This window comes from Aquarana catesbeiana, linkage group LG01, assembly GCF_042186555.1.
Source record: "Aquarana catesbeiana isolate 2022-GZ linkage group LG01, ASM4218655v1, whole genome shotgun sequence".
In the NCBI taxonomy this organism is placed as follows: Eukaryota; Metazoa; Chordata; class Amphibia; order Anura; family Ranidae; genus Aquarana; species Aquarana catesbeiana.
In genome coordinates, this window is record NC_133324.1 from 982,109,165 (window position 1) to 982,126,649 (window position 17,485).

Consider the following 17,485-nt stretch of genomic DNA (forward strand, 5'->3'; position numbering starts at 1 on the left):
CCCAGATGAGTTCAAAGCAAGAGACCAAATAGCAGCAGGATTTGAATCTTGATCCCCATCATCACTGTAAATAAAAATGTAGACTGGATAAATTACATCTACTATAACCTACAAAGGTTTGTTAATTACACCAGAGATGCACTCCAAGGTTTAGCCGAACAACTAGAAGCCGGGTCACACATGACTTTCCAAAACCGCATGGCCTTAGATATGGTCCTAGCTGAAAAGGGGGGTGTGTGTAAAATGGTGCCTAAAACAGGTACATGTTGTACCTACATCCCAGACAACACTGGCCCAAACGGTAAGGTGACTTTGGACATCAGGAAACTTGAGGATTTGTCTGAAGAATTAAAAAAGAATTCAGGGCTCACCAACCCTTGGGATCAATACTTCACCTGGGTTAGGGGAGGGTGGCAGGGATTACTAACACAGATAGGAATAACCATCCTAATAATCTTGGTGACCTTGGCTGTCATAGTTTGCTGTATTCTCCCCTGTTTAAAAAAGTGTGTAGGGAAAGTTACTAACCAATGTTCTTTCGTTTTGTGAATCAGGAAATACCAGATGAAAGTTATGAAATGCACTCCGTTACAGTCACCTCCCCTCGAGATGCAACAACATAGGGCTATAGGGATAGATAGCACCTGGCCACATTTTGCCAGTTGTATCGAGGGGAGTGGGGAGCTAGTCACTGCCCCTTCTCTACATACAGCTTAAAAGAGTTGCAGAGGTAAAATGGGCCGGGTGGGGTAGGTTTTTTTTTTTCAGCGTGAGGGACCGATTCTTAAATAGACATTTTCAAGGGGGGAACTGTAATGGATGTGAATAATAATTATATCAGGTGTTACTAGGTGAGGTATATTAAAATGTCTATTCCAAACATTTTATATCTGTATCAGAAACATTGAATGTTAAAAAAGGTAACACTTTTCAGATATTTTGCTACTTCCTCTTTTTCTGGCTGGAACCAGACCGCATTGAGTTATCAATAGATTTGTAGCTTCCTGTAGCTTTCTGTTACTTCCTCATTCATCTCCCAGAAATTGCATCAAAACCAGACATGATGTCAACATATAATAATAGCTTTGATTAATTGTCAAGTTTGTTGAGATTATTGCTAAAAGTTACTAAAACTGCTGACTTTGACATGTTTTGCATATGCTGTACTATTTTGTGAGGGTATAAAACCCACTGTAAAGCAGAAATTAAAGACTAGAGGTTTCTTATTCCGAACTAAGTGTCAGAGCGTGATTACTTCTTAATGGCATGCATGCTTTAATTTGATAAAGGGGTGATATAATAATTTCAGAACTTTTATTCTGAATCCAAAACATGTGCTCCCACAATATTCTGGATACCTGGTCCAGGTAATCAACTCACACTTCACTCACCTCACCCAGCATTACCAATCCCCCCCTCCCAAATAACAGAAACTAAGGTTCAACATTAGGCTTTAGAGCTACACCAGCTAAAATGTACAACATTCCACTTTAACATAGTGCCAGGGGATTCCCCCTCACGGCGCATCCATGCAGATAAATTTAAAATGTGACAAAGTGACTCGAATATACTCCCTGGAGAACTGGAAGGAATAAAGAGACAAATTTCGGCTATAATTGCCCCCACCCACTCACAGTTTGTTCCAAATAGGGATGTTTGGGTGCCTCTGAGGGACGCCCGGTTTCTCTATCAGTCCAACAGAGTCCCCCACATGTCTCACCTTACTTTCCTTTTGGGTTAGACCCAAATGGTTCCTTAATCTTATGCACCACCAGGATTCTGTGGATAGTACTAAAAGTTATTATTATCTTGTTTATGAATGGAATCAATCATTTCTGTACGACTGTAAACTGATACTTGTTTTTATTCTTATACATTGAAAAACCTAAAAAACTTTTAAACAAAAAATAGTCATATGGCTGTTAAAACATAATTATGTAATATTCAATAAACAAGAGGCGAAGAAGCACAAGAGCACCACCCAATGCACAGGAGGAGTAACCACAGGATAGTAAAAGTTACTACACTATGCAGCTGGGGGGGACTTGCTGATCTCAGGCTCTGTAACCTAATTATTCCATCAATGTATCCAACGATTCTTCAGTCAGCTGCAACAGAGTAATTAAGATCTTTATTTCAATCATGACAATAATATACTTACCATACACGCCTGCTATAGAACAATTGCAAAACCCGCATTTTATTACACTTGACAATGAATAGTAAAATAGAGAAGAAAACCAACAAAAAAAAAAAAAAAAAAACATACATTTGTGCAGATATATCTAGCAGTTAAAGATTTACACAAAAGTCTACAGTCTTCTAAAATGTCTTACCGTCACATAGGACATGAGGCTTGTACAAGTCCCAGAGTACATCCAACACATCCGTCTTGTAATTATTAGGTGATCGAAAGCATGTTAAACGATTTCCACCTCCTCCAGTATTGAGGGGGATTATCTTTTGATCTAGAAGAAGACACAACACAGCACCTGATAAGGCTCCATAATGGACATCATGCACAGTTATGTCACATGTACTACCGTATTCCTGGATAGACTCTCTGGAGGCATTTCTGCTTTCCAAGGCAGGTGGACATATTTTAAAACATCCAAAGCAGAACACCTCTCAGAGGCGTTGAGGGCCAACATGTCCCAGAACATCTGCCTGGCTTCAATAGAGAATTGTCGCCACTTTCTTGGTGACAAGGTCAGATCCTTCTGTGTTTGCCACCAAGCAAACTTCTGATACTTGAGGTCATGACTCCCTCCTTCTCTCCAGGGGAAGGACCCTGTCATAGCTGTGTATATCATGACCCCAAAGGCCCAGATGTCAATGCTCGGGTGCAGCAGCAACTTTTCCCCTTGTTTTAGGGTGCACAGTTCCGGAGCGGAGTGCGGTATAAACCATGGCATAAAGGGCGCTTGAGTTCCCTGGAGCATTGTCAGTCCAAAATCTGCCAGCTTGACATTATTACATTCCATGTCCATGAGCAAAATGTTGTCCAGTTTAATGTCCCGATGGACCATTCCTTTGCTGTGCATAAAGTCCAAAGCATTCGCGATCTGTAGAACACAGCTCTTCACTAGATCTTCCTTCAAACCAACCTATAGAAAAAAAAATACAAAATTATTTACTAGACACCAACATAGCAAAATGTTACCCAACATATGAAACTCATCTTATCTCTTGCACAGGAAAGCAGAAGATACATTAGCTGCATACACAAGGAGTATACTTAAATGAAACCTGCATACAAAGTGGGAGCTTCTAATAATGGTGCAAGATCCATCTTAACCCACCTTACTCCATCCTTATTAACTTTGTTCACAACTGAGCGAGTCACATACCTAAAATAACAATCTTATGCTCATTATAGGTCCCACCAACTCACTGCACTGGGAAAGGATTCCTTAAACCTCAGAAATGCTTTAAAAGGAGCAATGGATAGAAATTATAACTTTTTAAATATCATTTAATTTCTGATACAAACTTACCCTTTCCTTCACTATTGAGAGAAGATCTCCAGCTGGCGCCACCTCCTGGACAAAGACATAGTCACTGCTGGTATGGAAAACGATCTCGTGGGTTGCAATGATATTTGGATGGCTGCTGAGACTAAGAGATATTCCATATTCCATTAGGAAGTTGTCCTTTGGAGTTGTCTCCTTGCTCATCAGTTTTAAAGCCACCAACTCATCTGTTGGAAAGAGGGAGAAAAAAAGATAATTAGCATCATAAACCCAACAATGATGAAGCTCGCTAAAATCCTACTGAATTTAGTTAAAAGCTTGTGTAAATCTAAAGCACTTTTTTCTAAATGGCTAACTTATTCATGGCCAACTGGGAGGAGGATGTGGTATTATATAATAGACGCGATGAACTTATTTTTTGGAAAAGATTCATCGACGATGTCCTTTTCATATGGGATGGTGACATTGAATCTGTTACAACCTTCTTGTCTTTTTTGAACAACAATGACAGAGGGATCGTCCTCTCTCATGAGGTTAACCCCATCCAAATCCATTTTCTGGATCTAAAAATAACTATAGAAAATGGGGTGATCACCACATCCACATATTTTAAAACGACAGACAGGAACGGCTACATCCCTCTGGACTCCTGTCATCACCGTTCCTGGCTGTCGGCAGTCCCGAAAGGACAGTTTCTACGGCTCAGGAGAAATTGTTCCAAGTTGGAAGATTTCAAAGAGGAGGCACAGGTGCTTAGAGCTAGATTCTTGAATAAAGGCTATGATGGCCAAGTTCTTGATACATTAATAGCAGAAGTGGGGAATAAGGATCGTCAAACCCTCCTGATTGATAAACCACCACAAGTGGAGCAAAGGGATGATTTTGGTCTGGCGTTCTTAACTACCTACTCTAGCCAGCATTGGGCTATAAAACGTATAATAAAAAGACACTGGCCCATCATAAAGAATGATAGGGTTTTAGGGCCACTATTAACAGAAAAACCCTGTGTGCTCTTCAGGGGAGCCTCCAACCTTAGGCACTTCATAGCACCTAATGTTCCAGATCCACCAGTAAGACCCTCCTTTTTTGGTGATTTAAAGGGCTTTTATCCCTGTAAAAAGTGCCAAATTTGTAGCATAAATACCTTTAAGGGCAGAAGGTTAACGGAATTTACATCCACAGGAACAGGCTTTACATATCCAATAAAATCCTTTATCACCTGTTCTACAAAGTGCGTAGTATATCTCTTGAGATGCCCTTGTGGGTTAGAATATGTAGGACGCACTACCAGAAAGCTACAGGTGAGACTAGGGGAGCATGTTGCCAATATTCGAAGGGGCTTTGACAAACATAATGTCTCAAAACATTATGACCTTAAACACAGAAGGGACCCTACGGGGACCACGTTTCTAGCCCTCGAAAAATACACACCTCATTGGCGAGGGAGTAACAGTAAACGTAGTATTTCCAGAAGTGAGACTAACTGGATATATAAATTGGGTTGTCATGTCCCTACAGGCTTGAATGTGGAGTGGGACATCAATTGCTTTATTAACAATAGCTAATAAGCCCTTGACTCCTCCCCCTCCCTGCCCCCATCTGGTTTAGATGTCCCCTCCACATTCTTTGGTTAATATTGTCTTCTTTATACAGAAAATGACCTTACATTTTTTTGCTATTGGGTCATTAAGCTTGTATCAAGTTTCTCCTACGTAGGGGCTATCATCTTATGTTTGGATGGATTTTCTAATTTTTTAAAATGTTTCAGCTTCTAGTAAAATAATTTGTGTGATATGGCTATATTTCTGGTTTGTTACATTACGTTTCTGTAATAATTTTAAATTTAAATTTAATTTTTTAATTTTTGTTTAGTTATATTAAGTCTTGGTAACACTGGGACTTTTTATTTTAGTTTTAACGAGAGAAATTATAATAAGAAATGTTCTTTGCTCGAAGGGGGATGCGAATTGTCCTTCAGCCATTTTTCTTTATTTTTTATTTTAATAGGTTTAAAATACCAGATTTAATTTAAACTTGGAGCATTATCCTAATTGTCCACAAGATGGCATGGGATAAGATTCATGGAAGCATATTAGTATCAACACTAGTGGTGATGCTTCAGCTGTTTCCAAACTCAGTAATTAAATAACCAATGGCTGAGTGTCTTCGCTTCACCGCTCGGGTACTTAAAGCGCATGCGCGGACGTGTAGGCGTGCCCCTGATGATGTCATTTCTGACGAAACGGCCGTAGGGTAGACACGTACGCACGGACTGCACATGCGCGGACTTTCATTTTCTATCGGAATTGTTTTATTACTCCTTGCAAGGACTTTTGTGCTGTTAAACGCCTTCATGGCTTTTTAATAAAGGAACCAATAATTTACTACACCATTGGAGCATTTCTCCCTTTCTTTTTGGATATTTACACTACTGGGATTGGCGCTCCTTCACGGCTGACTGATTTGGGATCAACCATCTAGTGCTTCACAGCAGGATCCAGCCAGGAGAGGGACAGCATCCATAGTGGTGATTGATTCATGCCTTTTTTAAAAGGCGGTCCGGTAAGCCTTCAATCTTTCTGGTGACGGGTCTCACAGCGGTGGAAGTCAGTTATCCAGATTGGTGTTCCACGTGCTTCATGGACGTTTAATCACTTTTATTTTTTGTATTTAATTTATGGACATTATTTTGATAATTAATATGCACAGTTTTTATTTGAACAAAATAATTTTACTGCTTGAATATTTTTCACTGTATACTTAAATCCAGCGCTGCGCTCTTTATATATAAATCTAAAGCACTGACTTATTAGGATCCATAATCATCACTTAAAAACTGGAAGTGAGGGGTTGCTTGGAAAACTTTAAAGAATGCTGCTCAAAGCATTGGAAATTTTCTGCAGCTGAACCATTCTGTGGATTCTTAGATATTGGATGTCACGCTCATATCTCAGTTTAGAAGTAGAGACCCTCTAGGCATCTGCTCAAACTTTTTTGATGTTTTGCGCTAAATAGAACTAAATCCCAAGAGGAGCCCCAGAACATTGACTATACTCTCTAAAGCCCCATACACACTATCAGATTTTTGCTGATTTTTTTCCTTCAGATTTACTAAAACCATATAATATGAGGTAAAACCTTAGGAGTTTCAATTTGTATGCAATCAGGCAGGCCCTTGCACTGGTTTTGGTAAATCTGAAGGCAAAAATCAGCAGAAAATCTGATAGTGTGTATGGGGCTTTAAGATCATACTTGCACATTATAGTAGACTTGCTCACTGTAGTTTTCCCTCCTCTAGTGATGCAAGGTCCCCTGATCACCAAAGAAACTTCACCTGTTAGTTATTTTTGATTTAGATATTTGTTCCACTAATTTAGAAACACAAATTATTAAAATAAAAATATTTTCTTTACATGAATGAAGCTACAAAGTTTACCTGAACCCCGATGTTTGGCCAGCAGAACCTTTCCATACGATCCACTCCCGAGCTCTTTAATGGGGTCAAAGAAGTCAGTCACCTCCATCATCCTCAGGTTTTCAGAGGTTTCGGAGATGAGCTCAAGGAGATTCTTTGCGGTGTTCTTGGTCACGTCCTCAATGTTAGAAGCCATTCTGGAATCATAACATCAGAAAATACAAATTAGTTTTATTTGACATGAATCTCTAAAAAACAGCATTAAACACAAGAGATACAACTATAATTCTAGCACTTTAAAAGACTCTGTTTCAGCCATATCTGGAGTATGTTGTCCAGTTCTGGTCACCAGTCCTCAGGAAGGATGTGCTGGAACTGGAGAGAGTCCAGAGAAGGAAAACAAAGCTAATAAGGGGGCTGGAGGAACTCAGTTACAAGGAATGACTACAAATAATAAACATATTCTTCCTGGAGAAGAGGTACTTAAGAGAAGATATGATGGCAATATAAAAAATCTCAGTGGTGATTCTAGCATAGGGGAGCACTATTCATTCTCAGGTAGCTTAAGAAGACACATGGCCATGTAATGAAATCGGAGGAGAAGCCATGTAAGCTTAAACTGCATAAGGGTTTCTCTATTGTCAGAGTGGAAAGGGATTGGAACTCCCTTCCACAATCGGTGTCAGCGGAGAGTGTTGATCATTTAAAAATAACTTAGAGGCACATAATAAAGAAAGTAATATATAGGGATATGGAAAGTGGTAGTGACAAACACAAAAACACACTCACATAGGTTGAACTGGATGGACTGGTGTCTTCATTCAACCTTACTAACTATGTAACATCCCTCTGGATATGACCCAACATCTATTAATTGTAACCTTCATTAGATGGAAGGGTAGTACTGTAATTAAAGACAGTTATTTTAAGTTTTAAGCAAGGTATATGCTTACAGTTCTTTTTAAATACATTTTGGGCCTATAAAGATTGGCTTTTGTTCACAGCAAATGGGTATTGTATTCCTATATAAGTCTATGGTAATGCAAACCCTACTTGAAGTAACCTTAAATTCACCTGTCATCATATTATATATATTATTTTAGAAGGGTCTCAAATGGACATCAAACTGATTATATTTACATAAGACTTTAATTTAATGTTGGAGATGCATACAATTATAGATTATAAATACAAAGAGAGAGATCAAGAGAGAGACAGAGAGACAAACAGAGAGAGAGACAGAGAGAGAGACAGAGAATGACACTGGGCAAAGGACCTAGAGCGCCATCATTCCAAACCAACACATGTCTACAACAAAGTAACAACTTTCTAGGATTTCACCCAGAGATATAAATTCAAAACATATACAAATCAAATCTACAAAAATATTTCCAAATGTATTAGTCACGTTTAATTTTATTTTTATGTTTTGAATATACAGTATATCCCTGAGTGCCATCCTACAAAATCCCCATTTTTACTTTTCTTTAGTAAAGTAAAATGAATTACTAAAATCTCACATAGAGTCAAATACATGACTTCCTTATACTTTAGGCACAAATCCAATCCAAGAATTTGGATAAAAAAAGAAAAGAAGAACATCTGTAAACTTTTTATTGCCATTTCCAATGTCAGTGGGAAGGTTTTCCCTCACTTCATATGTGTGGTCAACAAAAGCTCTTTAACCACTTGCCGCCCGCCCACCATCAAATGACGGCTGGGCGGTGTGGCTCTCGTTCTTGGTGAAGAACACAATATTACAGCGCACACATGCAAAAAAGACATTTACCCCCTGCAAGGCTTATTTAAAACACCTAGACATTTTCAAAAAACATTATCAAAAAATATGGGGATTTAGTCACACCATATTGCTATATTGCTATATGGTGCTTAAGCCCACTTACTGCAACAACGTACCCCATGATTAGTGGGTCCTACACTATCCATAGACTGGGAGATCCTACTTCTCTGAACCATGGGAGACATACACTCCTCTATATGGGAGAACTTAAGGTCTCCACCCATGACACAGGTGGACACTAATATTTGCAAACAGTCTCCCCTGACAAATCAATCTTCTTACAAAATCTCAATGTGCAAACACAATTTGAATTAATGTTTGCCATCAAAAATGCCAAACATGACCCATCTGGACTGTACTTACTGGCCATATATAACATTTCCATCTACTCTCTCCACCAGATTTAGCCTATCAACAGATGTCAGGAAGGGGCTCAGTGATATTGTTTTGGTGTTCCCTAGATGTTAATCTTATTCTGATATTCAGTACTGTGTACCTTGTAGGATGTTAATATGATATCTGGAAGTCTTCTGCTTACTATTCCCTGTTTTTGTTTTGTAAAATTCCTTATTGCTCTTCTATCAAGAGTTATGTATCTACAAACCACTGAATAATGTATTTACTATACATATGTTTGCTCATGTATGTAATATGTATAGCTGTCTTTTATAATACATATTAATTATATAATTATATGCTCTCTTTTATAATTCAAATACAAATTTATAGAAAACAAAAATTCTTTCAGACCCAACTAAAAATTGTAACAGTGTAAAAGACAACCTAAGAAGATCCCTTTCATTTTTCAAGGATACATGAACAAAGATGTAGTTGGGGAGATATCATATTCTGTGTCGTCTCCAGTGATGGATACATATGACAGGTAAAAGCTGACAGAGATTACAAACCAAGAAATGGGTTTTGGTTGAAGCGGATCTCTAAATTACAGCACTAGTAGAGAGCGGCTGGTCAAAATGTATGAACATTCTAGTTAGAGGTGCAAATATCACTGGTATTGTAACAATAAGGCATAAGAGAAATTAAATAACATTCCCGTGTAAATTAAAAACAAATTGTAATGGTGGAATTTGGAACCCAAACTACTATTAAAGAATTGGATTGTGCTTTCACACCCAACTGTGGGATCATGGAGATTATCAAATAACCTAAGATTTCACAGTTACATTTTTACTTCATAGATATATGAAGACAGAATATTTCCATGTATGAGGTTGGTTATATTAAAAAAAAAAGTTTTGCAAGAGAATGTGGATTTCCAATCCATGTATGGATCTCTACTCTGACCATAAATGGCAGGAGAAATACAAAAAAATCAATCTAAATTGAAACGACATTAAAGAGTTTGCCTATTTAGCTCACTGCTAAGTTATAGGTTCCAGAGAGTAGACAACAGGTTCTAAAAGAAAGATCCTAATATTTTAGAGAAAACTATGACTAACCTGAGAAAATGAAGGTACAGATGGGATCTCACTGGGTCTTCACTAGTGGAATCTTTGTAGACTTCCCAACTTGTTCTTCTTGAAATAGTTGCGGGATGAAGTAGTCAATAGAAATACAAACTCACTTTTGCTTCAAGTAAAAGTAAGATTGGTATGGACTGGATATACTGTATGTGAGGTTTATATGTGGGCAGAGAGTGGCTTTTGCTAATTGATGTGACTATCCGATTGGCCAACAAACAGGAGCTGCTGATTAACATATGACTGGAGACTTTGGAAAGAGATCTAGAAGGGTGGGGCAGGTAGGTCCATAACAATGGGGTTTGTTTATTCTGTTTTGTTGGGTGGAGGGTTGAAACCTGAGCCTAAAATTAGGTAATCTGAAGGATTTTAATAACTTAAGAAAAATTATTATGTATTGAAAAATTCAAAAAAAATCAAGCCACTACATTCCAAACATTCAAAAATGTTGAAATCAAATACATTGACACGCTTTAACTATAATTCTATGTTTTAAAATCATGTATAAAACATCTGTATTAGTAAACACATTCCTTCTTCCAGATATAGATCATAAATACAGTATACAATCATAAAAGTAGCATAGAACTATATTCATCTTAGAGACTAAAAAAAGGGGGGACCAATATAAACTGCCATAAAATGTTGAAATTCTTTGTAAATGGGCCCTGAATTTGAAGTTATTATTTAAACAACAAAGACTTGATCACCAAAAGCTTCATGATGCTTTGCAGACTCTTGTGGTGCACACTAATCTTATACAAGGAGAGGATTTACATATAAAGTTTGAGGATAAAACACACTTTTCTGCTATGGTGCTGCATTACTAGTCATTTTTAGTAGAATGGAACTGATAAGAATCCCCCATGTGCTCCGACATTTATATGTTCATTGGAGAGATCTGAAGGAACTTTCCTTGAAATGATGATATTTATATCTTTACTGTCACATTGTATTTGTTGTACTTTGTTTCCACAATCTGTCCACGTTACTCTAATGCCCTGTACACACGGTCGGTTTTCCGACTGAAAAAGTGCGATCAGATTGTGTTGTCGGAAATTCCGATCATGTGTGGGCTCCATTGGACTTTTTCAGTCGGAATTTCCAACACACAAAGTTTGAGAGCAGGCTATAAAATTTTCCGACAACAAAATCCAATCGGTTAAATTCCGATCGTGTGTACACAAAGTGCCACGCATGCTCAGAATAAATTAAGAGATGAAAAGCTATTGTCTACTGCCACGTTTATAGTCCCGACGTACGTGTTGTACATCACCGCGTTCAGAACGATCGAATTTCCTGACAACTTTGTGCGACCGTGTGTATGCAAGACAAGTTTGAGCCAACATCTGTAGGAAAAAATCCATGGATTTTGTTGTTGGAATGTCCGATCAATGTCCGATCGTGTGTACAGGGCATAAATGTTCACTTTGATGTCACAAAACAAAACAGAGAGTGTGCCATTGTGAGAGACCCAGATCACATTGGGGGGCAAATTCTTTAAAATGAAGAACATGACATGGGTAAAATGCATAGTTTTTTGGGGGGTGAAGGTCAGGAGGTGACCTCACCAGTGTGCACCATGCTGCCTGATCTTATTACAAGGCATAAGGAATCATAGAGCCAATGTGGAGGAAATGCAGGAAATACCCAACTACTCTGTATTAGGTTGGATAATATAACATGACTGAGAATTACCTTGTAAATTATTAGATTGCTGGATTTCCATATTCAGGTCCTTTTACTGTACCCAAAAAAATATTGTTGTGGATGGATCTCCACTTAAGTGTCTGATCCTATTACCACTGGTTATACAAGTCTGATAATATCTTCACCACAACCCCTACATCTGTTTATGAAAGTAAAGTCATTTTTGGGGGGGTTTAAGCTGATCCAGATTACAATCAGTGATTGCCACCCCAGCAATATTATTTACTTGAAGTGGGTACCTTGTTGTTTTAGTTGGGGGAGGGGGGGTATTAGAATAACTCTAGGAGGGAGAATGTACAACATTTTCATTATTATATTTATATATCCTGAAATTTTATGTGAAAAGTATATGGGAAGAACCATTAAAATCTGGTCAGTTTAATAGGGATTATAGACTGAACAGGAAGTGTGTTTTGTTTGTTTCATTTTCTTAATTGTTTGTTCTGTTAATAATGTAAGAAAATATTGTTTTTGTGGGTTGGCAGATTAAACTTTTTTGAAAAGCCTTGTTTTATCTTAGTTTATTCTGACTTGATACATTGAAATGAATTGTATTTGTGTGAAATTAAATCTAAAAGCAGCCTCAGGGAATTTTGGGAATGTACACGTTTTTAGTATCCATATTTTTGGAAAAATGTAAATTTTATAGAAGATGCTTGAAGTGAAAACAGTTGTGGATAAATTATAGTTACACTTGTTTTTCTGTGCAATGTAAAAACTTTAAAGAGGAAGTAAACTCTCCCACTTTGATGCTGCTTTTCATTTAGTCCATTATAATAAGTAATTATTAAACTATAACCACTGTAATCCAGCCCAAATCGCATGTTACTTACTGTTTAAAGAAACTTTAAAAAACTTGTTTCCAGAGGTTAGGCAGCACCATCTTAAGTATTGTTTTCTGAGTCCACAGTAGAGTGTATTTCTGCCCTTACATTGAGCACTTCCTGTACTGTTATCCAAGCCTCCTTCTCAATCCAACATTTCTATGGCAATCCGGCTTTACTGCTCATACCTGACTTGTTTTATTTCATAGTATTTACTTGTGCCGATTATCTAGTATTAGCCTTTGTCAGTCTTATCAGCTTCAGCTGATAAGGCTGCAGTAATGCTGTCCGATGGCCAGGTTTACACTGCATGTGATGTCACATGGTCACATGGGGTGTAGTAGGAAGCTCTGAGTGATTGTGAAGTCTCGTGGGATTTCAGAGCTGTGCCGTAGGAAGATCTGATAATATCTGATAATAGACAGACAAGTACACAGAGTGCCGTAAATCAGGGGAGATCTGGGCATGCTCAGTGAAGTCATTCTAAAGAACTAAAAGGATTACAACAATACTAAGCAAGTAAGGAGATATCTACAAGTAGTGTTCATTAGGGTTTTTTATGCTGATTTACACAGGACAAAGTTGTCGGGAGAGTTTACAACCACTTTAAAGCTGTGTATGGTCAGTGGATCAGAATATGACATATTTTAAGTTTCTTCTGGCATTCCTATGGGTATTTGTCTATAATTTTTAATATTCATTGCCATTAACACACAATATTATCAGTAGTCGGTGTCTTTCCAGGCATACAAAACTGCAAATATTGTTGGTTGGTGGAAATGGCAGCCATTGTCTGTCTAGGCGTTTACCTCTACTATTGTTTCAGTGTTGGATTGGAAGCCATTGTCATTGTCAAATGTTAAACTAGGTGATCCCGTCTACTATTGTTTGATTGTTTACTGCAATTACTGAATACTGTCACCATTGTTCTCAGCTCCTCCTCTGTCTATTGTTTGTTGGTTGTAGACTGAGACCACTCAGGGTAGATCTTATTGTTATGGTAGATTTCTATACCTCAGCACCTTGGCTGTACTGAATATTCCAGTCTAAGACTATGGGCTTAACCCAATTCTATTTTTTTATTTTCTTTGTGTTATTTATTTATTTTTCCTATGGATTCTTTTCTTGCATTATCTTAACTTGATAGTGTAACTTTGAAAAGTATGAAGGTAATTACTTGAAGACCGTGCGTACCATCTGCTAGAAATGGCTGCCATGTCTAGTATGGAAAGCTTTACAGCTCATACTCTTAAGCATAGGAGCAATTTTTTTTGCTAGAAAAGTACAGAAATGTTTTTGTTTTGTAAAAAGCCTTACAGTTTGATTTTTTTTTCAGATTTATTTATGTTAAGGAAAAAAAGTGCAGCGCTGGATAAATATACCGTGATATACTTAAATATAAATGTATACAAAAAATGCAAATGTAAATAGAAAAAAAAGGGAGAAAAAATGTGCAACGCTGAATAAATATACTGTAATATACTTATAAATGTATACAAAAAATGCAAATGCGTGATCACAAAAATTAATTTGAATTAATAATGAGAAATATATATATAATTTTTGATTTTCATAAACCCTAGTGTCCATATATTAATTAAATGTTGTGAAGTGATGAATTGGTGATTTCACTGCAGATGTGTATATTGTGACTTCCACTGCAATACACCGCCCTTCACCCTAGGAAGATTGAAGGCTTACCAGGGTTTATGAAAATCAAAATGTATATATATTTTTTTTTTTCCATTATTAATTTTTGTGATCACGTATTTGCATTTTCTGTATACATTTATAAGTATATTACGGTATATTTATTCAGTGTTGCACATTTTTTCTCAATTTTTTTTCTTTTTTTTTTTTTTTTTTATATTTATTCTATTGCATTTTTTTGTATACATTTATATTTAAGTATATCACAGTATATTTATCCAGGGCTGCACTTTTCTGTATATGTTACATTTGTGCCCCCTATCAGGGTAATAAGTTCAGCTGCAGGGTATCTTCACAGGTTACACATATTTATCACTTAATTATTTATATACCTAGCCTACCTTTTCTTTTAGAACTAAACACATAACTGCAGTGTTCAGAGTCAGGCCTGATCCCTGCAATCGCTAACAGGTTTTTTTATAGCGTTTGATACAGTTGCTGACAGCCTAGGAGCTTTTTTTACCTGTGAGTCTCACTAGTGTACCAGTAAATTTAGAGCCCAAAATGTAAAATCAAAGGCACAGAAGTGAAGAGGCCTACACGTTTCTGAGCATGACAGTGAAGAGGAAGTCACTCATCTGTCAGATTCAGGCTCAGAATACGATCCTGTAGATGACAGCGGCTCCATGACAGATAGCTCTGACGACTGAGTTGTGGTCCCTGCCAAGGTCAGGCATACCAGACCCCCGATATTCTGCTGTTGTTGAGGTGCAAGAACCGCATGGCTCTCGTATGGAGCAGAGAAGTACTAGTGCCGCTCATCCTTCTGGTGAACTGGCAAGCACCAGCGGCCTAGTACACCCTGGTCGTACATCAAGCACTGCAGTATCACGTCGGTGACGTGGCGGGTCCCATGAGTTAAGTTCAAACTGGCGAGGTGGCAAGCACAAGTAGTGTCCGCTGCCACCAAGAAGACAAAGAAAGGCCCGTCGAGCCCATAGTGCCCTTCCTGCTGCATTTGCCAATCCGAATAGGGAACCCACCACTTCTGCAGCACCCGTACTTCCCCAATTCACTGGCCAACCCAGAATTCAGGAGGAAACAGTTGATTTTACATCACTTGATTGTTATTTGCTGTTTTTCACGGAAGATCTCTATAGATCTATTGTGGACCAAAGTAATTTGTATGCTGGTCAATTCATTGCCGTTAATCTCAAGTCCTCCCTTGCCAGAGATTGGAAACCAATTACGGTTCTTTCTGGGCGTATCCCTTGACATAGGCATAACTAAAAAGAGTATGTTGCGGTCATATTGGTCCACTGACCCAATTTACCATATGCCCATGTTTTCTGCCTCCATGGCCAGGGCACGATATGAGCAGATCTTGCGGTTCATGCATTTCAACAACAATGAACTCTGTCGTCCTCAGAGACCCTGGATACGATCGGCTCTACAAATTTCGGCCCCTTGTAAACCACTTCAACCAACGTTTTGCAGCCTTGTTTACACCCCATCAAGTTGTCTGCGTTGATGAGTCCCTGATTACATTTTCTGGCCGCTTGTCATTCAAACAGTACCTTCCCAGCAAGTGTGCCAGATACGGGGTCAAGATGTATAAGCTCTGTGACAGGGCCACAGGCTATACATGTAGTTTTATGGTTTACGAGGGAAGAGATAATCACGTAGAGCCGACATACTGCCCTGACTACATAGGAAGCGCTGGCAAGATAGTGTGGGACTTGGTGTCACCCTTATTCCGAAAGGGGTACAACTTGTACATGGACAATTATTACACGAGCGTGCCACTTTTTAGTCATTTGTTTGATCATCAGATTGGCACATGTGGCACTGTGAGATCTAATCGCCGGGGCTTTCCCCAGCGGCTTGTAGATTCCTGTCTTAGGCTGGGGGAGAGAGCCTGTGTGAAGTGGAGGGATAATAAGAATGTTTTCGTTCTTTCCTCCCTTCATGCAGACACGACGGTCCAAATTCCTACGGCGACTGGTGTTGTGGAGAAACCCCTCTGTGTCCACGAATATAACCTTAATATGGGAGGGGTGGACCTCAACGACCAGTTGTTGGCACCGTACCTAGTTGCCCGTAAGGCCAGACGCTGGTACAAGAAAGTATCTGTTTATTTCAATTGGCTTTGCTGAATGCTCATGTTCAATACAGAGCTTCAGGACGGACTGGATCCTTCCTTAAATTCCCGGAAGAGATCGTCAGAGCCCTTCTGTTTCCAGACAGTGCGCCACCTCACCTTCCCAATCCAAATGCAGTAAGCTGGCTGCATGAGAGGCATTTTCCGTATGTCCTCCCGAGTACCCCTACCCAAAGTCCAAAGAAAATGTTGTGTCTGTGGAAAGCTCAGATATAGGCGTGACGCCCGCTATTTTTGTTTTCAGGTACGCCATTCAGCTGCAGCACGGATTTATTCATCTTGACAGCAACAGCGTTTGGATGAAGGGAGGTATTCTAAAGGTGGGCATACCCACCGATCAATATTTTTTTTTTTGTTCAGCCCACAGGCTGCATGGGGAAAAAAAAAAAGATTACAATATATGCCCAACAAGGACCAGCAACATACTGGTATGTTGTGGACTTTGAGTGTTTATACCAGAATGATGCCTGCGGGTTTAGGTATCATTCCTTTCAGCCAGCGGTCGGCTTTCATGTAAAAGCAATCCTAGCAGCTAATTAGCCTCTAGACTGCGTTTACAAGCAGTGGGAGGGAATGTCCCCCCACCCACCGTCTTCCATGGTTTTCTCTGGCTCTCCTGTCCCAACAGGGAACCTGAGAATGCAGCCAGTGGTTCCATCAGCTGACCATAGAGCTGTTCAGAGACCAGAAAGCCTTCAATCATCTCTATGGCCTAAGAAACCAGGAACTACGAGCATTTCATGACTTAGATTTCGTCAGATGTAAACAGCGCCATTGGGAAACTAGGAAAGCATTTTATCACACCGATCTTGGTGTTGTCAGATGCTTTGAGGGCAGAGGAGAGATCTAGAGTCTAATAGACCCCAAATTTTCAAAAAAAGAGTACCTGTCACTACCTAATGCTATCATAGGGGATATTTACATTACCTTAGATAACAATAAAAATGATATAAAAAAATGAAAGGAACAG

General features: G+C 38.7%; 1 protein-coding gene across 1 annotated transcript; it reads right to left on the minus strand.

The window, feature by feature from the left end:
• Window positions 1-2,525: 2,525 nt before the first annotated feature.
• Window positions 2,526-7,084, minus strand: LOC141129072 (serine/threonine-protein kinase SBK1-like). The gene is made up of 3 exons (XM_073616839.1): window positions 6,910-7,084; window positions 3,498-3,700; window positions 2,526-3,107 (listed from the first exon to the last, which is right to left on the minus strand). The coding sequence occupies exons 1-3, from the start codon at window positions 7,082-7,084 to the stop codon at window positions 2,526-2,528; spliced, it is 960 nt and encodes a 319-aa protein (XP_073472940.1).
• Window positions 7,085-17,485: the final 10,401 nt, after the last annotated feature.

Coding starts and splice junctions, on each gene's coding strand:
- LOC141129072 (XM_073616839.1), bottom strand. CDS start 7,084: ATGGCTTCTAACATTGAGGACGTGACCAAGAACACCGCAAAGAATCTC. Junction 3,701..6,909: donor GGCCAAACATCGGGGTTCAG/GTAAACTTTGTA, acceptor TCTTTCCAACAG/ATGAGTTGGTGGCTTTAAAA. Junction 3,108..3,497: donor TCTCAATAGTGAAGGAAAGG/GTAAGTTTGTAT, acceptor TTTTTTCTATAG/GTTGGTTTGAAGGAAGATCT.